The 21,413-nt window shown below is 56.4% G+C and overlaps 2 protein-coding genes and 1 pseudogene across 3 annotated transcripts; all 3 read left to right on the top strand.

The window, feature by feature from the left end:
* The first annotated feature begins 6,795 nt into the window (after nt 1-6,795).
* MIF (macrophage migration inhibitory factor) lies at nt 6,796-7,622 on the top strand. The gene is made up of 3 exons (XM_081252784.1): nt 6,796-7,013; nt 7,187-7,359; nt 7,442-7,622. The coding sequence occupies exons 1-3, from the start codon at nt 6,906-6,908 to the stop codon at nt 7,506-7,508; spliced, it is 348 nt and encodes a 115-aa protein (XP_081108910.1). The 5' UTR covers nt 6,796-6,905; the 3' UTR covers nt 7,509-7,622.
* An 840-nt stretch (nt 7,623-8,462) lies between these two features.
* Nucleotides 8,463-12,564, top strand: LOC308626713 (glutathione S-transferase theta-1-like; annotated as a pseudogene). Its single transcript has 5 exons — nt 8,463-8,489; nt 9,562-9,692; nt 11,673-11,823; nt 12,105-12,281; nt 12,364-12,564. The product of its transcript is annotated as a glutathione S-transferase theta-1-like (transcript).
* A 787-nt stretch (nt 12,565-13,351) lies between these two features.
* Nucleotides 13,352-20,855, top strand: LOC308627366 (glutathione S-transferase theta-4-like; the record flags this gene model as incomplete). The annotated part of the gene is made up of 5 exons (XM_081253427.1): nt 13,352-13,463; nt 14,540-14,627; nt 18,575-18,725; nt 19,370-19,546; nt 20,658-20,855. 5 exons carry the CDS (start codon nt 13,352-13,354, stop codon nt 20,853-20,855), a joined length of 726 nt encoding a protein of 241 aa, XP_081109553.1.
* Nucleotides 20,856-21,413: the final 558 nt, after the last annotated feature.

The raw sequence follows: 21,413 nt of genomic DNA, 5'->3' as shown, positions 1-21,413 counted from the left end.
CATACATTTTCATCTCCTTTGGGTAAATACCAAGAAGCATGATTGCTGGATCATAGGGTAAGTGTATGTTTAGTTTTGTAAGAACCTGCCAAACTCTCTTCCAAAGTGGCTATACCATTTTAATTCCCACCAGCACTGAATGAGAGTTCCTGTTGCTCCACATCCTCACCAACATTTGGTGTTGTCAGTGATTTGGGCCATTCTAATAAGTGTGTGGTGGTATTTTGTTGTAATTTGCACTTCCCAGATAACAAACATGGAACATCTTTTTGTATGCTAATTTGCCATCTGTATATATCTTCTTTGGTGAGTGTCTGTTAAAAGTGTTTGGGGACTTCCCTGATGGCACAGTGGTTAAGAATCCGCCTGCCAATGCAGGGGACACGGGTTCAAGCCCTGGTCCGGGAAGATCCCACATGCCGTGGAGCAACTAAGCCCGTGTGCCACAACTACTGAGCCTGAGCTCTAGAACCTGCAAGCCACTGAGCCCGCGTGCCACAACTACTGCAGCCCACGTGCCCAGAGCCTGTGCTCGGCAGCAAAGAGAAGCCACCTCAGTGAGAAGCCTGCACACTGCAACAAAGAGTAGCCCCCGCTTGCCGCAAATAGAGAAAGCCTGCGCACAGCAACGAAGACCCAACGCAGCCAATAAATAAAATAATTAATTTTAAAAAAACTGTTTGGCTATTTTTAAAAATCAAGTTGTTCGTTTTCTTATTGTTGAGTTTTAAGAGTTCTTTGTATATTTTGTATAACAGTCTTTGATCAGATGCATCTTTTGCAGATATTTTCTCCCAGTCTGTGGTTTGCCTTTTCATTTTCTTGACAGTGCCTTCCACAGAGCAGACGTTTTTATTATTTATTTATTTATTTATAAAATGTATATATATATTTTAATAAATTTATTTATTTAATTTATTTTTGGTTGCATGGGGTCTTTGTTGCTGCATGCAGGCTTCCTCTAGTTGTGGCGAGCGGGTGCTACTCTTCGTTGTGGTGTGCAGGCTTCTCATTGCGATGGCTTCTTTTGTTGTGGAGCACGGGCTCTAGGCACACGGGCTTCAGTAGTTGTGGCTCGCGGGCTCTAGAGCACAGGCTCAGTAGTTGTGGCACACGGGCTTAGTTGCCCCATGGCATGTGGGATCCTCCTGGACCAGGGCTCGAACCCGTGTCCCCTGCATTGGCAGGTGGATTCTTAACCACTGTGCCACCAGGGAAGTCCCTGTATATAGTTTTTAAAGTCTTTTTTTTTTAATTAATTTATTTTATTTTATTTATTTTTGGCTGCATGGGGTCTTCGTTGCTGTGCGCAGGTTTTCTCTAGTTGCTGTGAGCGGGGGCTACTCTTTGTTGCAGTGCGCTGGCTTCTCATTGCCGTGGCTTCTCTTGCTGCGGAGCGCAGGCTCAGAAGTTGTGGTGCACGGGCTTAGTTGCCCCGTGGCATGTTGGATCCTCCTGGACCAGGGCTTGAACCCACGTCCCCTGCATCGGCAGGCGGATTCTTAACCACTGCACCACCAGAGAAGCCCATTTTTAAAGTCTTTATTGAATTTGTTACAATATTGCTTCTGTTTTATGTTTTGGTTTCTTGGCCTGGAGGCATGTGCGATCTTAGTTCCTGGACCAGAGATGGAACCCGCACCCCCTGCATTGTAAGGCGAAGTCTCAACCACTGGACCACCAGGGAAGTCCCCAGATGTTTTTAAGTTTAAAGAAGTTCAGCTTATGAATTCTTTAATGGATTGTGTTGTATCTAAAAAGTCATCACCACATCCACAGTCATCTAGTGTCCACCATTTTTTTTTTTTTTTAAGCTGCGTTGCGTGGCTTGCAGGATCTCAGTTTCCTGACCAGGGATTGAACCCAGGCCCAATGAAAGCGCCGAGTCCCAATCACTGGACCACCAGGGAATTCCCTTATTCATTTACTTTTAATGGATGTCCAGTGGTGCCGGCACTGTTTGTTGAAAAGACCATCTTTTCCCCATTGGATTACCTTGGCACTTAGGTCAAAAAAACAATTTATCATTGTTGTATCATAAAGAATTTGTCTGGCTTTCAGTAGGAAGCAGTAACCGCCAAATTAGCAGCAGTAGCTTCTCTGGGGAGCGAGAACTCTCTGAGTCGGGGTCAGGAGAGGTCTCATGGAGAAGTCACCTGGAGCTGGCTTCCTGAGGACAGGCCCAGCTGAGGTTCCTTTGGAGGCAGGAGTGTTGAAGGATGGGACTGAAGGCCTGTGGGTCCGGTAAATGTGGAGCTTTCTGGAAGGCAGGTGTCAGCACTCTGGGAGCCCTCTGTGTGTTTCCCAGCTTCTCTCCGCCACCTGCCCCATCTCCGCCTCTGCTGACCCACCTTCCCAGCTGCCCCCCCCCACCCTCGGCACCAGTGGCCACCGTGGCCACTACTGGCCCCTGGTGAAGATTAGTCAGAAAGGATCCATCCCTCGAAATCCCGTGGTGCACAGGCTGTGAGCAGGGCAGGCGTCAGGCTGTGTCCCAGGTCTGGGACTGCACTGGTCACACTTAGGTGCCCTGGTCCCCAGCATGGACCATAGAGATGCCCCCAGCCTGGGCCTAGCCCTTGGGCCATGTCCCACTTGCTGTCCACCCAGCCAAATTGGCTCTGAGAGTGTGGGGTGGGCGTTGGAAGTCCTTGTTGCCCAGGGAACCCCTCAGCAGGGCAAGGAAACAGGGACAGGACCCCACAGACAGGAGAGGCCGTTCCAGGAGAGGTGGGGGAGACGCAGCCTGGCTTCAGGTTTGATGGGATGGGGGAGGGGCGGGGGTGGGGAAGGACCTGGCCACCAGGGAGGGAAAGCACAGTCGCGCACACTGCCCAGTGCCACCATTAGGGTCAGGCCTGTTAGTCCGTTTTCTGCTCCAGGACACTTGATGACAAAGCAATAAGATCGGGTAGCTTTTACTGAGCACATACTGAGTGCAAGCACTTTGCGCTTGTCCTTAATCTCGTTAAATCTTCACACAAATCTATGGAAAAAGAATTCCCCCATTTTGAAATTTTGCAGCTGAGGCTCAGAGAGTTTAAGAGGCTCAGCCCAGATCACCCTCTCTGAACCGTGTCTCATCTGTGGGGGAGAGCTGGCCATGACCGCTAGCGCCCCAACAAGCCTAGGCCCTGCTTTTGCAGTGTGGTGCTCTCCTGGCAGACACCCCTCTTAAAATCCTGTACCTTCAGCTACAACTCGGGGGGGCGGTCTCCAGCAGGGATGATGACCCCCCAGGTCTTCTTCCGCTGTGACTGGAGGGGGAGGGTGTTTCCTTTGCTTGTCTTTGCTGCAACTTTTACCACATTCAGCAAACAAGGGCACAGGGACTGGTGCGTGGGGGACAGTCGGGGGCTCAAGGCTGGCTGGGTTCTTGCTGTGAGTGATGAACCGCGAGTGCCCAGGGGAGGGATGGCAAGGGGAATGAAGCTGGCGAAGGAGCTGTGGGAGCCGGTGGCCAGGTGGACCGTCCGTGGACATGGACCGATGGCCAGGTCCGTGTCAGGGAGAGGCAGCAAGAGGACAGCAGTAGCCCTGCATCATGGAGTCAGCAGGCCCTCCCCCTCCCCATGCACCCCATCCAGCGTGGGTGACTTGCGTCCTGCCCACAGAGATGTTCAACCAGGGTGGGGGGCATGGCTGCCAGCTTTAGGGGCCTGCCGGGTGCTCGTATGGGCCGTATTCCTCCTCATCCAGCTGGCGTTTCCCTACATCCTGAGGTTTCCTTCCTATCCCCTCTCTGCCCAGCAGCCCTCAACTGTGGGGCGTGGCCCTCAAGAAGTCCTCTGTACCAGCCAGGAGCTGCCCTGGGGCTGCAAATGTCAGAAACCCTGACCAGTGGTGCTTCAAGCAGAGAGGGGCTTACTTTTCTCCTGTAATGTAAAGGCAGCTGAAGGGGCTGGGCAGAGCCGCCAGAGCCCCAGGCTCCTCGGGGTTGCCACTCCCCCTCCTTTGCCTGTGTTTTTCCAGCTCAGGGTTGCCTGGCAGCTGCTGCACGTCGGGCAGTTCTGTTCCGGTTCCAGGCGGGAGTGCAGTCCTGTCCAGTTTCCAGGAGGGGGTAGGAGGAAGGGCATAGGGTAGAGCCTCCATCTGCAGACAGCTGCTTCCTTATGGACCCTGCACATCACATGGGCCACAGCTACCTCCGGTGGCCATGCCTGGTTGCCAGTGGCTCCGGGACGGTGAAGGTTCTAAGGAAACAGAACTGGGATGCTGTCAGTGAGGAGGGAGCAGGAGAGGATTTTGGGGGCCAAGGGCTCCTGGTGCGTGTGCGCTGTTGTTCAGCAGGTGATTATAGAGCCCCTGGGGACGCTGGGGTGTTACTGTTCTACTGTTCCTAGAACAAATTACCACAAATTGAGCAGCTTAAAACAACACGTTTATTATCTCAGTTTCTGTGGGTCACAATCGAGTACAAAGTGACTGGTCTTCTTCTTCAGGTCTCACGGCCGAAGTCAAGGCGTCTCCAGGTCAAGTAGGGAGGAACCCACTTCTGAGCTCATTCAAGCTGCTGGCAGAATTCAGTTCCTTGCGGCTGAACGACTGAGGCCCCTTCATCTTCAAAGCCAGTAATGGCACATCTGAGTCCTTCTGCTTTGAGGCTCTCTGACCGCCCCTCCTGCTACATCTCTTACTTGAGCTGGAGAAAATTCTCTGCTTTTAAGGGCTCATGTGATTACATTGGCCCCACCCAGATAATCCATGATAACTTCCCTACTGTAAAGTCTGTAACCCTAATTACATCTACAAAGTGCCTTTTGCCTCATAAGGTAACATATTCACAGGTTCCAGGGAATCGGGCATGGTCGTCTTTGGAGGCCCTCCGCCTGCTACCTAGTAATGGGTCAGAAGGTAGGCCACAGCAATGTCCCCCACCTCATGCAGCCCAGAAAGGAAGCAGTAACTCGCAAACAGAGATATGGTGACGGCCTTGAAGGAGAGGACCTGATGGAGCCAGGAGCTCTGGGGCTTTCCTGAGGAACTGAGCCTGAGGCAGATGAGGGAGGGTACAGGCCGACAGCATTCCAGGACCAACGCCCAAGCCAGGAGCCAGAAGCCAGGAGCATGGCCCGAACAGTGGCTCACCTACAGGGCGTCACAGGTTATTTGCTGGCGAGGCTTCACTGTGTCACCCACTTCCATTATCAGAGAACCGCCAACCAGGTGCTGGCTCCTGAATCTTCTGGCTCGAGTCACTTGGGTCAGTTCTGTTCACATTTCACTTGGCAAGGCAAGTCACATGGCCAGATCTGCTGCCAGGGGGTGGGGAGACAGACCCCTCCCCCAGGCAGGCCAGGCCAAAGGTGGTGCCAGCTAACTTAGACTAAGGCGGGGTGGGGGCCGGAGAAGTGAGGATAAAGGGACAGTGGAGGGAGGCACAATTCACTGGCAGTCGATCAGGGGTGGGAGAATAGTCATGCACTGGGATGTGGACACAGGTAGCAGGACATGCGGAGTTGGCTGCTGGGGCTCAGAGGAGCACCCCGGGCTGGAGACAGTGCATGGGGTGCATCAGTGCATCAGTGGTAACAGAGCCCTGGGCACAGGAAGTCTGCTGGGGTGTGGGAGTGGGGAGGGATATGACCTGGGGCCCACCTGGAGGGATCCACATTTAACAGAGCATTTGCACAGCTGGGCCATGTGACCTCCTGCCTGAGGCCACCTGCTCCCACAGGCATGGTGGCCTTGCTCTATCACATGCCCAGTGTCCAGGCCAGTGTGTGCTGTGCCACCTTAACCAGACCACACCTGCCAGAGACCAAGGACAGGACCTCCCTGGAGAGCTCTGAGACTTGGTCAAACCAGCATGAGCCAAACCCCCTCGAGTGCCTGCAGAGCTCTGCTCCCCAACACAGCCCCCCGACCAGGGTCTCCTCAGAGCGGGAGTCGGGTGGCCCTCCTGCCCAGGAATGGCAGGGCCTGCAGGCTCATCCCTGGCCCTGTCCTCTTCCTGCCGTGTCATGGCTAACTTCATTCAGCCAGTATTTAGTCCATGTCTCTTGTATGTTTGGCACCTACTAGGTGTCCCCTGAGCTGACCAACAGTGGAACAGAGAGACTGCACCCAGGGCTCTGTGAGAGGGCATCCCCACAGGACCTGGCTAGGGTGGGGCTTCCCTGAGGAGCTAAAGTTTCTAGACCTGCAGAGGGGTTGCCCAGGGTACCGGATGGGGCTTTGGCGTGGGCTCTGAGACGGAGTTGCTGACTGCCTTTGGAACCCCTCCGACTCCCTGCCCCTCTCCTGGGCACCTCCTGGCATCCTCACCCACCCTGAAGAGCAGGGGTGCAGGGAAGGCCTCTGGCTGGTGACTCGCTTGTGGCAGCCCCCTCCCTCCTGCAGCAATGACCACCCCTCCCCATCTCACACACACACACACACACACACACACACACACACACACACGCGCGCAGACTGCGGACACACAAGGGCTCAGTGGAATGAGCTGGGACTCCATCTGCTTGTCTGGCTGTGATCTGCTGGAGGGCCAGGGGCCATCTGTCCCGCTAAAAGCCGCATCCCCGCTGCTCCCGGCACATAGACATCGCTGTGACTAGATGAAAGGACTGACAAACGAGGGACAGGCAGATTTCTGGCCGCCGCGTGGAGAACGACTTTGAGGAGGTGCTCAGGGCCAAGGACCGACTCTGCAATGGCTCCGAGTTCCGCCGGGCGGGCTGGGCCTCCGCAGGCGGTGACGTCACCAGGCGGTGACGTCACCAGACGCGAGCGCTCCGCGGCCTCGGGGGCGGGGCCTCCGCCGGCTGTGGTGTCACGGGAGGCTGGGCTGCAGCCGCACTGGGCGGGGCGCCGGGCGGTGGTCACGTAGCTCAGAGGTTTCCCGGCGGTGTTTGCGCGCGAGTCGGTTTGTTCCTGTATCCCTGTCTTCGCCGTCCCTCGCCGTCATGCCGATATTCCTGGTGAACACCAACGTTCCCCGCGCCTCTGTGCCGGATGGGCTCCTCTCCGAGCTCACCCAGCAGCTGGCGCAGGCCACGGGCAAGCCGGCGCAGGTCTGCGGGGAGGGCCCGGCCAAGCGGTCCCGGGCTGGGGCGGGGGAGGTGGCCCCGGGATGGGGCTTGGGCGGGGAAGGCGGCTCCGGGATGGGGCTCCGGGAGGGGAAGGGATGGGGGCGTCCGGGCCGGCGAGGCCAGGAGGCTCGCTGACCGCTGCCCCTCCCCCTCAGTACATCGCGGTGCACGTGGTGCCGGACCAACTCATGGCCTTCGGGGGCTCCAGCGAGCCGTGCGCGCTCTGCAGCCTGCACAGCATCGGCAAGATCGGCGGCGCGCAGAACCGCTCCTACAGCAAGCTGCTGTGCGGCCTACTGGCCGAACGCCTGCGCATCAGCCCGGACAGGTTTGTGGGCGTCGGGGGACAGGGGGCACCCGGCCACGGCGGCCACCTCGCAGCCCGCTTAGACCCGCTTCCTCCCCCGCAGGATCTATATCAACTACTACGACATGAACGCGGCTAACGTGGGCTGGAACGGCTCCACCTTCGCCTGAGTGTCGCGCCCCGGGCTCCCCTGCCCCGAGCCCGCAGCCTGCGCGCGGTTTTCTGCCCGCCCCGCCCCAGCGACCCCACCTACCGAGACGGAGAAATAAACGGTGTGGAGACTGCGGCTGCCTCGGGCTTCCTTGGCTTGCGGAGGAATCGGTGCAGGGCTGAGTCAGTGACTGGGGAACCGAGATCGGGAGGGGTGCCCCCAGAATCTGCAGCCTAGCCTCTCCACGCCCCCAGCCCCCAGCAGAAGGCCCAGCTGTGGTTGGCATCCTGCCCGAGGCCGCAGACCCCGGAATCCTACGGGAATTCGTCGGCGATCGTCCCCCACCCCACCCCCACCTCCCGCAGAGGCCGATCTACCTCTTGGGCTAGGGCTGGCGGGGAAAGGGAGAGGGGTCACAATCTAAGTGGGGGCGGGGGGGTAGAGAAGGTCTTCCCCACTCCATCCAGGGTCACTTTTCGATAGGCTGCTGCCTCAGTGTCTTGACTTGGGAAATCCCGTTGTTCTGGAACTTTGCAACAGCTTTTGGGTCTGGTAGGAGGGAAGGTGCCCAGGAGGTGGAGTTCCTGGTTATGTTGCCCTGTTCACCCCAGTTCTGGGCCTGGTCTCTGCTCCCCTCAGGCACAGCAGTTCCCTGAGAGAACATCCCCTGTAATTTGGGTACTATTCAGGTCTTATGGCGCAGCAGCTCTGAAACCCTCCAGGTGGCTAGTTAACCCCACTAGGACTCTGGAGGTCCTGGCGCTGAAGGTACCCTGTGAAAACAAAGTCAGTGTCAAGGTCCAGTGTAGCTGGGGTCTCCTGGCCTAGGATCCCTTCTCCAAGTGCAGGGGCTCGCTCCCTCGTGGGGACAGCGATAGGGCAGCAGGCAGTCCTCCAGCCACGAGGTGCTGCTTGCTCAGGTCCAGTCGCCTTTGGGCTGAACACTTTACTACCCTGCAGCGTGAGCGCCTCCATGGGCCCTGGCAGCGACTCCTTCCAAGTGAGGCCCAGCCATGAGCACTGGGAATTTGTGTGAAGGGCCAGCTCCACGCTTCCTGCACTGCCTGCCCTGGGGGAGAAGTCCAGTTCATTGCAGCTGCTGGCACAGAGAAGGGACTCTGGCCACATGAACCCCATTCCTGGGGGCCTCACCTCTGGATTCCTGCTGGCCCCGAGCCATTGAAACCCTTTGTTCTTCCTCAGCCCCTAAGATAGACAAGAACATCCTACATGGAGGCGATTTTTTTAAATTCCACAGAATTTAAGTGAATTTGTTTTTGGAAGCTGAGGGGCTCTGGGGAAAAGGGTTATTACTATCTGGACCAAGCCTCTGGAGCTCTTCCCTTCTGATGCTGGGAGTGAGGAGCAGGCCCACCTCTGAGTGATACACAGTGACAAGGGCCACCTTGTATGTGTGCTGGGGCCTGGGGTGGCCACGGGCTCCTTCCTTGGGGTGGCTGCCAGTGGCCCAGCCCATGTGGCACCCACTGTGGCTTCAGTGTGAACTCCCAGCAGGCAGGGGCAGGAAGCTTCGGGTGCCCATCCCAGGCTTGTAGCAGGTCACACTTGCCCTCTGATTATGGCAACTTCAGAACAGCCCAGGCCCCGGGGCTACCTAGCCCAGTCCCTTGGCACTTTCCACTTGGATCCACCTCCTACCCCACACCTCTGGGGCAGCCTGCCAGTGCCAGCTTGCTCATTCAGATGCCTGAGGGCTGCTCTCCTTCAGTCCAGGTCCAGGGGGCACTCTCCACCCTCAGCCCCCAGTGAGCTCCCTGGATATTGAGGATTTACTTCCAGGACAGTGGGGACAGTTGTGACCTTTGAAAGGAGGAGAATTGGTTCAAGGGAGTCTGGAGGGTGTGGCCCATCTTTCGGAGGGGACGCTCCTCTTCCACAGAGGTCTTCCAGTTCACCTAAGTCTCATTCTGTCCTCAGTGAGGGGACTGGAGTTGGTCTCCGTGCCAGGGGAGGGTGGGGTGTGGCATGGCTCCAGCTGCAGCCAAACATCCCTCAGCCTGGCTTGCGGCCTGGGGCCTCCCTCTTGGGTATGAGCACCTGCCCTGTAACAGGCTCCTGCCTCGGCCTGGCCTTTGTCACATCCCCTGAGCTCCCCAGCTGTGTGCCCCCCAACGCCCAAGTTCCCAGCACACGGCCTCTTCCCCCTGCTCTTGGCCTTCACCTTGATGCACCACACGAGGTCGTGAGAGCAGGGGCCTAGGTGTCTGTGAGCATCTCATCCGACTCCTTCATTTCACAGGTGAGGACACCATCCCGGTTCCCGGGGTGTGTCGACACCAGGCCACCACCTCCCAGCGTCAGACCTCACATTCCCTCCCAGTGCCCCCAGCTTGGACTTTCACCTTGTGGCCTCACATGAGCCACAGGGGTCTCCTCAGCTGCAGGGGTCTCTGAGGGCCAAGGAGGCTGGGCACCTGCTGTGTTGGGGAGGATGGAGGGGTTCCGGAGGGCAGAGCACGGCACACTGCCCCCATGAATCAGGGAGCGCCAGAGGCTCTGGTCAGCTGGGCTCCTTGGACAGGAGAAAGGGGGCAACTGTGGATCAGGGTTCCACATGGCGGGGAGCCCGCCATGCTCCCAAGCCCCCTGGAGCTAATAACCGTCCCTGCATGCCGAGGAGAGCAGCTGCTCTCCCTCTCAAGACATCTGTCCCCAACCCCAGTCCTCCCCCACCCCCCGCCCCGCACCCGGCCAGCTCCATTTCCTCCGAAGCATGGGCTCCGCTGCCCACCAAGCAGCCGTCCCTTCCCCTGATGCCACAGCTGCCCCAAGGCCCACAGGGGTGTTGTCAGCCTTCAAAACAGCAGCAAAAACTCATTTCCAAATAACAGCTCGAACTGAGATGTGGGACAGATGGGGGTGGAGGCACAGACTGCTACCCGCTCTCCACCATTGCCCCAGTGGTACCGCGTCACCTGCCAGCAAAGACCCCTGGCCTCAGGGGCAACCGGCGCCTTCAGCCCTGGTTTGCAGCCTGGCACCTCCCTTGCCGGTGCTGTTCCTTCTGCATCGAATGCCTTTCCGCCACCTGCTCACTGGGAGCCCCACACTGCACCCTTCTAGGATGCCTTCCCTGAGGCCACCCAGTGCTACACGATGCCAAGTACCCTCTGCTTTGGCCCAGGCCCTGTGTGCTGCTCCTGGGTCCTGTGTCCCCCAGCACCCTCTGGGTGGCTGCACCCGGCTCTGTGATCTTTGCGCCGGTGGCCCGGAGACCACTCGGGGCTTGTCCATTCTGGAGAGCTGGGCAGTGTAGGCTCCCCCTCAGGCCTCCCACCTTGTCCTCTGCAGGCTTGCCCTACTGCCCTGTCCCCTGGTCTGAGATGCCTGCCTCAGGGCCTGCTTCCCCTGGGAGCCTGATCCGAGGGACCCTGGGGTCAAGAGCCTGCTTGGCTCCCCTCTGGGCATCAGTTTTCCCCATCTGTGAAATGAAGAGATTCACCACATGTCTTTCCTACATATTCCCTAAATCACGGAGCTGACAGGACAGCTCAGCCTCAGGGATACGAGTAATGTAGGTCACCAGGGGAGCTGAAGCAGGGAGCAGCGGGCCCGCGCCTGCACACAGGTCTTGGTATATCTGGGGAGGTCAGCCAATCCCAGAGCTTAGGAAGTTTCCAGTGTTTCTGGGCCGCTAATAAAAATAAATAAATAAATTTATTTAAAAAAAAAAAAAGAATCCACACTTCCACTGCAGGGGCTCGGGTTCGATCCCTGGTTGGGGAACTGAGATCCCACAGGCCGTGAGGTGCGGCCCAAAAAAATAGAGTGGGGGACCCTCTGAGCCCCTCCCCCAGACTCTGAGCACCAAGTAGAACTGGCCCAGAAGGGAACTTGGAGACCCCTTAGGACGGGGTGTCTGTGGCAGGTCTGCCTCCCTCCCTCTGAGTAGGGACCCTGATACCAGAGAGCTGGGTCCCCAGGCAGAGGGCAGGCTGGAGTAGTAGCGGGGAGGGGGCTTGAAACCCAGGGAGGAGCAGAGCTTGGAAGGGAGGAATGGAGCCGTTTGGTGGGGGAAGATGCCACCTGGAGGGGACATGGCTGTGGGGAGCTCCTCCCCAGGAGGTGGAGTTGGAGCGCTGGCACAGTCCTATCTCCCTGCTAGTGAGAGATGGAACTGCCCAGGCGGGGTGGGCAGATCTCTGACACCTCCTGCCCACAGCGTGGCCATCCTTTTATACCTGAGCCACAAGTGCCAGACAGAGGCACACTGGTACCCACCTGAACTGCAGGCCCACATCCGTGTGGATGAGTACCTGGCGAGGCAGCACACGGCCATCCAGCTGCCTGCCACCAACGTCTACCTATGTAAGGTGAGCCTCCCTGCCCTATCCTGCCTGGGCAGGAGCCAGGACCCCCAGAGCTGGAAGGGACCTGTTGGCCCTTATATCAACTCCCATCCACTGCCCTGGGCAGACATCACTAATCTATCACAGCTGTCTTTCCCCTGAGCCTGAATGAAACCTCAGAATCCTTCTGAATGCAGAGCCCCAGAGGGCATTGCTGATAAATGGCTGCTGGGGGAGGGGTGAAGAGGAGGTTGAGGAGGCTTGGAGGTCCCCAAGATAAGCTGTCACCTTTCTTCCCAGCCCAGTCTCTCCTGCCCCACTTCTCCGGGCAGCCTGTGGATGCTGTGCAGCTGGAGCAGCTGTTGGGGAAGCTGACGCCCGCTCTGCAGCACCTGGATCAGGAGGTCCTGGCGGCCAGGCCCTTCCTGGCCACTGAGTAGGTCTCCCTGGCGGATCTGATGGCATTCACAGAGCTGATGCAGGTGAGGTTCTCCTGCCCACTTGCCCTCTGGGGCTGTTCTGGGCGCAGGCTGAGCCCAGGCTCCAGCTGCCCTGTCTCCCCAGCCCACTGCCGTCGGCTGCAACCTCTTCCAAGACTGGCCCTGGCTTGCTGTGTGGCAAGCCTGTGTGGAGGCCACCCTGGGCCCTGAGCTCTTCCAGGAGGCCCACAGGTGAATGCTTCAGCCTCGGGACCCCCAAGAGGCCCAGTGGGATCCCCAGCTGGCCCAGAAGCTTGTGCAGAGGGTGAAAGAGCGGCTCCGCTGAGGGTCTGCCATGCCCCTGCACTCTGCCATCTATAGTAAACACTCTGTGTCCAGCCTCTCTCTGTCCCGGGAAGTGGGCTCTCCCCATTTCCAAATGGTCAGGGGATCTCCTGAAGTCACGCAGCTCAGAGTGAGCAGCACTCAGGCCCCCACAGTGACCTTCCTCTGCCACCAGGTGCCTAGTCCAGGTGCTTGGCCTGGCCACAGCCAGTCCCAACCCAGGTTGGAGGTTTCTGGGCTCCTCTGCGTGGCCCCTTGAGTCCCCTGTGGCATCACCCCAATGCCCTGACAGCCCCCTGGGCTCCTGTTTCTTTCTCCCCACCCATTTCTAGCCACAGTTCAGGCTAGATTGACCTGTGGATACCCCCGCTCCCAGCTTCTGGAACCCTCCTGGGTTAGTTCTCATCCCATCCTCACTCTGGACCCTGCAACGCCCCTTCGATTACATTCTGCCATGAAGGTCTGGCCCCGGGAGTTCCCGTGTGGAAGCCCTTCTCAGACCCGGGCCAGGAGTACAAACGGGCACCCCCAGGGAGGGGAAGGGCAAGGTCACAGCCACCCCTGACCCCTTGGACCCAAGCCACAGGCCTCTCCCCAGCCTGTTCCTGGGTTTCCTCAGAATCTTTGCTGCTGTGAGAATTCCAGGCTTCTCAGCCTCATGACAACACCAAGTGAACAAGAGGTTCCAGAACGCGGGGGTCTGGGCCTGAGCTGGTGGGCACAGGGCCAGGGCACAGGCTGCATTTTGGCTGAGGTTGGGTGTCTGCCGGCCGCAGCGGGGGCCCAGCATGGGCCTGGAGCTCTACCTAGACCTGCTGTCTGCGTCGTGCCGCGCTGTCTACATCTTCGCCAGGAAGAACGGCATCCCTTTCGCCTTCCAGTTTGTGGATCTGCTGAAAGGTCGGCACCCGCAGCTGCCTGGGTGGGAAGGCAGGACACAAGGTTGGGGTATTTCTGAGAAGTGGAGACAGAGACAGAGGAGACCCCCACAAAGTCCACAGGGGAAGAAAAGCTTCCCAAGGGAATTGTTGGTGGTGCTCCTGCCCCGCCTGCCTTTGCCGGTCCCCACGGACTCTGCCCCACTGTGATGAACAGGCTCTTCCGGGGGAGAGTGGGAGGAAGAGGGGTGGAGGGACCCCCCACCTAGCACCCCACCTTCTCCTCGAGGGTGCCCAGCACCTCGTCAGCTGCAGCACCTGCCAATTAGGTTGGCAGAGGTCGCAGAGGCACACGGTTATTCCTTATTTACTTCCATCCACACCCGTTCCCCCGCTCCAAGTGTTCAGACCTGCTCAGGGTGACCCCCAAGCCTGGGTGAGGTCCGTGGCTGCACTCTCCATCACCACTCCAAGCAGCTCTAAAACCTCAGCTTGCAGAGGCTGGAGCCTCCAGAGCACAGATGAGGAGACCCGGGAGCCCTGGACATTATCGGGGTGGCAGTAGAGCCCCCGGAAGTGTTTTCAGTGGAGGCAGCTGGCCAAGGAAGAGTTAAAACTCCCCCCCCACCCCACCCCCACACATAGGGTTCTCTGTTCGGATCACCTGGATTGAGTGCATATGGGAGGCTCCCTTTTGGATTCCATCTGTGTGCTGGGGCTGGGGCTCCTGTGCTGGCACCTGCCCTGCTCCCCTTAGAGGGGCAGGGGGTCTAGGGGTGGGATCCAGACCCCTAGGGCTTCTGTTGATTCACAGGCTGTGGCTTTAGGCCCAGAGTTGGGGGTGAGGGCTGGAGGCCTCCAGCTTCTGTGAGCCAAAAGGTTGTCCTGGTCACAGAGCCTGGGATGGGGGCAGGCGTCCTGACCTGGTCCCTGTTGGGCCGCTGATTTGCCCCCTTACCTGGGGTGAGCCATGGTTTTCCTCTGGGACTCAGTTTTCCCTTCTTGAGAAAATGGAGAGAAAGGCATTTCTGCCTCTGGGAGGCCTGGGTCTCTCTTCGCTGGGGTCCCAGCAGCCTCAGACCTTCCTGCACCTCTCAGGTCACCACCACAGCAAGGAGTACATTGAGATCAACCCCCCAAGGAAGCTGCCCAGTCTCAAAGATGGAAAATTTGTCTTATCCGAAAGGTAACGGTCTTCCCTGGCTCTCCCACCACGTGTCTGCTCTTCCTGGGAGATTCAGTGGCAGCCCTCCTGCTGGTACCTATTGATTTTTTTTTTTTTTACTCTGGAAAAGTTCACACATACACTAAAGTAGAGTAAATAGTAAATAAGGAGGAGTATAACGGACCCACATACCCACCCCGTAGTTCCAACAGTGGTCCACCCAGGGGCCCATTTTGCATCATCTATACTCCACTCTGTTCCCCTGCCTCCTGGCCACTCCATTCCTTCACCTGTAAATGTTTAGGAATGACCATTTAAGAGATAAAGTCTCTTTAAAAAAAAACAAAAAAAAACATCACCACAATACCATGATGACACCTAATAAAATTAACAATAATTCCTGTATTTCATCACATATCCTGTTCATATTTGACAGTCTCTGAATATCTCAGACATATTTTCTTTGCAGTTTGTGCCTTGGAATCAGGGTCCAAATAAGCTGCAAAGAGTGCAACTGATTGATCCACCTCTTCAGTCTCTTTTCATCTCCATCCCCCTCCACGCCCCACCTTGGACCTTTGCATTTTTGCTGTGGTTGAAGAAACCAGCTCCTTTGTCCTGTGGAATTTCCAATGGTCTAAATTTTGCTGACTGCATCCTCATGGTGCCGTGTAACATGGCTTTCTGTCCCTTCATTTCCTGTAAACTGGTAGTTGGATCTCAAGGTTTGGTAAGATTCAGAGTTCATTGTTTCTCAGCCTGCTTCACAGGTGGTCTCATAACTTAAAGTATATCTCCCAAGTGGACCATGGAAGTCTGGATGGCCCAGGGCTAGGTACATTTCTAGGACTGCTGTAAGAGGGTACCACCGACTGGCTGGCTTAGAACAACAGAAATGTATCGTCTCATGGCTCTGGGGTAGAAGTCTGAAATCAAGGTGTTGGTAGGGCCATGCTCGCCATGAAGGGGCCAGGAAGGATTTGTTCCAGGTCCCTCCTAGGTTCTGGTAGCCTAGGGTGTTCCTTGTCTGGAAGGTGGCCATCTTCTCCCTGTGTCTATTCACATCGCTTTCCCTCTGTGCATGTCTCTGTGTCCAAATTTCCCCTTTTTATAAGGACACCAGTCTTTTTTTTTTTTTAGCTGCATTGGATCTTCGTTGCTGCGCGCAGGCTTTCTCTAGTTGTGGTGAGTGGGGGCTACTCTTTGTTGAGGTGCACGGGCTTCTCATTGCAGTGGCTTCTCTTATTGCAGAGCACGGGCTCTAGGTGCACAGGCTTCAGTAGTTGCAGCACGTGGGCTCAGTAGTTGTGGCTCGCAGGCTCTAGAGCACAGACTCAGTAGTTGTAGCGCACGGGTTCAGTTGCTCCGAGGCATGTGGGATCTTCCCGCACCAGGGATCGAACCCATGTCCCCGGCATTGGCAGGCGGATTCTTAACCACTGCGCCACCAGGGGAGTCCCGACACCAGTCATTTTGGATTAGCATCTACTCCAATGACTTCATTTTAACTTGATGACCTCTGTAAAGACCTTCTTTCCAAATAAGGTCACATTTTAAGGTACTGGGTATTAAGACTTCAACATGTCTTTTTTGGGAGACACAATTCAACTCATAACCGTCTGCTCCCTGGCCCCCCCAAATTCATGTCCTGCTCATACGTTCACCTCATCCCAGCATCACCTTTAAGTCCAAAAGGCCATCCTCTAAATCATCCAAATCAGGTATGGGTGCGATTCAGGGTTTGATTCATCCTGGGGCAAAATTCCCTTCCATCTATGAACCTGTGAAACCAGACGACAAGTTATCCTGTTTCCAAAATGCAGTGGGGGGACAGGCATAGGCTAGACATTACCATTCCAAAACAGAGGATAGGAAGGAAAAAAAGGCTCCTGCATCTCCAGCAAGTCTGAAACCTGGCAGCACAAATTGCATTCGATTTTAAGGCTTGAGCGTTGTTAAAAATCAAAATTCAACTGAGTAAAATTAAAGATTCAACAATTCATGAACAGAGCAGCATCCCACCTAGAAAGGAGCTCTGATGAGCTGTACAAAATGAAAGGCTTTTTATAGGCAGAAGGAGGCAGGAAAAGGAAGTTTCTAGCAAAGACTGGATTGTTTTAGTCAAGATCACCTTTCTTTGGGGGAAGCCAGGGGTCTATCAGGCAGATGACCTCACTAGTGCTGACCAGGTAATTCCAGATTAACTGGTTAAAGATCACATTCCTGGGAGAGGCTGAAACTGCAATTAGATTAAGGTACTGAGTCTCGGTTTGCTGATGTGGGGCTTAGCACAAGTGACTCCATTTTGGGCCTTTCGTTTCTCTCTTAACAAAATCATCCTCTTTAGCTCCATACTCTGTCCTCTGGGCCTATCAGGGTGTTGGCCCCACCTTTTAGAACCAGTACCCCAGGCCTGTGGTGGCAGGACAGCCCTACTGGCCCCTGAGCCTCCCTCTGGGTTATTCTTTCCTTTTCTTGAAGGTTGAATAGTCCCATCAGCGCATTTCACAGAGGTGTCTGACAGCCTTTGTTCATTTCATCCCATCTGTCTCCTTCAGTACAAGCTGTCAGTGTTTCTGCTGAAATGGTCCCTTAGATTCACAAGTCACCTGCCTAATATCTTTACCAAGTGATTGTCCAGCCACACCCTTGGTTTTCTCTCCAGAGCAGGGCCCCCACCTCTGCCCTTGGCCTTCTTATTATGCCACCTTCTCACCCTGCTGGTCCTTCCCTCCCACCTCCCAGTCCTGGGCCTTAGAACGGCTGTGAATCCACTACCATCCCCCTTAGACCTTCTCCAAAGATCCACCCTTCCCCCATCCCTCCAGCCTCCTGGCCCCTCTGCCCACAGGTGTCTATTAGGGCACTGAGTGAGGGGCTAAGGACACCAGCCACGCAAGGCAGAAACTCAGCTCAACTAGTTTGAGTTTATTGGGGGATGTGACAAGCCAGGGGAATCTGGGCCTAGCTATGGTGGTTCTGATGCTTTCCCCCACCAGCCCACCTGCCAGCTTCTCTCAGCATTTTCTCCTATTCCCACCACCAGCAACAGCTCTGTAGCCTCATCTTTGAAGCACCTGGTCCTCGCAAAACGAGCAACCCCTCCTTCGTAGGTGATCTGAAGTTCTCAGGAAGGACAGGGATGGGCCCAGTCGAGTCACCTGTTTACTTGTGGGCCTCTCACTGGCCAGGTCACTGGGGCCCATGACTGCCAGTCACCCAGGCCAGAATCACTGTTGGTGGAGCGGGTCCCTGCGGGAAAAGTGGGGGAAAGGGTGCTGGCCAGACAAAAGGCCAGATGCCCATTCCAGGGTCATCCCAGGGACTGTGATGTGGGCTGGGCGCCTGTCCCCCAGGAGGTGGGGCTCCTCCGGTCACAGTAAGCTCTGGTTCACCCTGGGGGCAGGGGCTGTCAGAGAAGGTGCTGGTGTGTGTGGGCCCCACTTGGTATCCGAGCTCCCAGTGTGGGAGCCGGGAGGGCTGAAGGCAGGGAATAAGCGTTGAGGACCGTAACTTCCAGGTGCAGGATCAGGAGACACGGGAGGTGTGGCGGTGGGGGCGGTGGGCGGTGGGCGTGGACAGAGAGGTGCAGGCTGTCTCCGGCTGTCCCTGACCTCTCCCCACCCACCCCGCACCCTCTCCCCGTCACTCATGGGTTCTGCTTTCTCCAGATTTCCCGCGCTCCCTCTTACCCCGTGTTTCCCTACGTGTTGTGCCCTGTCTGGACTGCCCTTCCTGACGCCATCCACCAACTCCCACCTGCCCTGCAGGGCCCCTCCCTGCCCTCGCTGATGGGGGCGGACTGACTGCCTTTCCCGGGGCCCTCGGGGCTCATCCTCCTCCAGGTGGGATGTCAGTGCCTAGAGCCCACCTGTGGCTGGAGGGCCCACATTGGGCCCAGCCCCGCTGGATGGTTCGTGTAGAGGGTTGGGGAGGCCAGAGGAGCGCCCTGACTGTCCTCTCTGCAGTGTGGCCATCCTTTTCTACCTGTGCCGCAAGTACAGTGCGCCCTTGCACTGGTACCCGCCAGACCTGCACACGCGCGCCTGTGTGGACAAGTTCATGGCCTGGCAACACACAGCCATTCAGCTGCCCATGAACAAGATACTCTGGATCAAGGTGAGCAGGGCCAAAGCGGGGGCTCAAGCAAGTGTCCCTCCCTCCCCGAGCCTCATTTCCACAGCTCCCTTTCCTGCCTGCCTTACAGAGCTGTGGGGAGTGTGAACCACTGAGTAGGAAGGACCCTTATAAAGACAAGGTGAGGGGTGCCCAGGAGGGGCTGGTATCACTGAAGGATTCAAGACATTTCATTCCAAACTAGAAAATATCACAGTTGGGAATTCCCTGGTGGTCCAGAGGTTAGGACTTGGAACTGTCACTGCTGTGGCCCAGGTTAAATCCCTGGTCAGGGAATTAAGATCCGGCAAGCCATGCAGCCACCCCCCCCAAACCCACCCCCCAGAGTCGAAGGGCCCATAAAGACTACCAAATTTGAAGATGACAAATAACCAGTACATGTGTCCCTACTTCTTATCCTATGCCTGTGACAGATATCAGTAATCAGTCATGGGATTCTTTCCTGCTGGGACCTCAAATCCTTCTGAACAAGGGTCCCAGGCAACTTCTACCAACCAGAACTGCTAAAAGAGGTGACACCACTTTACATCCTTGGTACTGTCCACCACCTCTCTAGCAGAAAAGGGTGCTGAGACCTGGAGGGTCAGATATGGCCTCCCCTCCCTCCCCTCCCCCACCCTGGCCAGCTGCTGATCCCGATGATCACGGGTGAGGAAGTTCCAGCTGAGAAGACAGAGCAGATGCTGGCAGAGGTGAAGAACAACTTGAAGCTCTTCGAGGAAAAGTTTCTGCAGGAGAAGATGTTCATCACCGGGGACAACATCTCCCTGGCCGACTTGGTAGCCCTGGTGGAGATGATGCAGGTAGCGGTGGGGTGATGGGGGGATGGAGCCTGGGCAGAGGAGGGACTCCTCTGTGACCATAACTTTCAGAAAGGCTGGTGAAGGGGGAGATATGGGGACTGTGGGAGCCACGCCTGGGTTTCTGGCCTTGACCCAGGGGCCACAGGAAACACAGGTTTTGAACCGGGGAGGATCGTGGTCATTCATGCTTCACCAAGAGTCCTCTGTGGGGGCAGGAGCTGGAGGGCCAGCATGGGACAAGGAGAAGAACACAGTGTTTCTTGGTCAGTCTGCCAGGATCCTGGATGCCTCCTCCTCCCGCTGGACTCTCCGGGAATAGTCCAGAGGCTTCCAAAGTGTCCTTCAGCCAAAGCGCCTCTTTTCCAGAGCTCCAGACAGATGGTTGTACAGAGCAGCTCCCTGGCTCTGGGTCTGAGGGGCATCTGCTGTGCATGGGGGGACACACCTGGGTGTGGGGCGGCATTTATGTGGTTTCTATGTGGGAGGGGAGGGTGGCCAGTTCTGACCTAGCTGGTGTGAAGGACGCTGTTGAGACCCTGGCCAGTATGCAAAGTGGCCCTCGTCAGTGTACAGTGTGGACCAGCACTGGGTAAAAAATATTCCAATCTTTCTGTCCCAGGTGGTGTAGTCCCCTCAGTTTCACCCCCCACCCCTTAAATTTCATCTACAACCCCCCAAACATCTTGTGTGCGTGTTTCTTAGGCTGCCTGATGGCTTTCTCGTCCCCGCCCCTGTGCTTGATCACAGAGGGAGATTCAACACGGGCGAAAAATAACTGAATTCCTCCCACCCTCATCTGGGGACAAGGGGTTTCCCTGGAAGAGGGCAGGACCCCTGGGAGGTTTCACGCTGGAGAAGTGGGAACCCCTGGGCCAGGGGTCCCTTAGAGAGGGATTCAGGAGCCTTGGAGCAAGACCAGCGACTGAGAGCCCACAGGGATCTAACATCCCCACCCACATATGTTACATGGCCTGCGACCCCTGACCAGGCCTCGGGGGTTAGCCAGCTCACTGTCCACAGGGACAGATGGGGAGAGCCCTGCAGCTGTAGGAGGGACCCAGGTGGGGCTGGTCCACAGGCTGACCATGCCTTCCTCTCTGTCTCTCCACAGCCCATGGCGGGCAACAATAACATCTTCCTCAATAGCTCCAAGCTGGCCGAGTGGCGCGTGAGGGTGGAGCTGGCCATCGGCTCCGGCCTCTTCTGGGAGGCCCACGACCGGCTGGTGAAGTTGGCGGAGTGGGACTGCTCCACGCTGGATCTGATGGTCAAGGAGAGGATCTGCGATTTGCTGCAGAAGTTCAAGTAGAAGCAGCCCAGCCGGTGGGCCTGGCCGGCTCAGCCCCCGGCGCCTCCTACCCTAGGGGAGATGCTGAAAATCACTGTTTGCCTAATAAAGAACTGGAACAACCACCACGGTTGCTGAGCCTGGGACACACGTCTGATGTGGTGGGTCTGGGGGGCAGTCACGAGTCCCCCCATCTTCCGAAAAGAATTTGAAAATTAAAGGTTAAACATGATTAAACTGTCAATAATAAGAGTTGAGACTTCCGTGCTCTACTTTCACTAATGGATAAAAGAGTGAGACCAAAGATCCCCAAGGAAATGGATGATTGAGCAACACCCTAAACCCATCGGCCTACCAACTACACATAGCACTGCACCCACAACACAGAATACGTGTTCTTCTCAAGGGCACAGGCAGTATTCTCCAGGTTAGACCCTTTGTGAAGCCATAAAATAAATCCCAAGAAATTTAAACAGATTGAAATCATACAGTGTGTGTTTCTGAACACAGTGGAATGAAATGAGAAATCAACAGAAGGAAAACTAGAAAATGAAATATCTGGAAATTAAACAGTCCATT

The sequence above is a fragment of the Mesoplodon bidens genome, assembly GCF_964165515.1.
Source record: "Mesoplodon bidens genome assembly, chromosome: 13".
NCBI lineage: Eukaryota > Metazoa > Chordata > Mammalia > Artiodactyla > Ziphiidae > Mesoplodon > Mesoplodon bidens.
The sequence above is the reverse complement of the archived record's forward strand: the minus strand, read 5'-3'. Positions and strand labels throughout refer to the sequence as shown.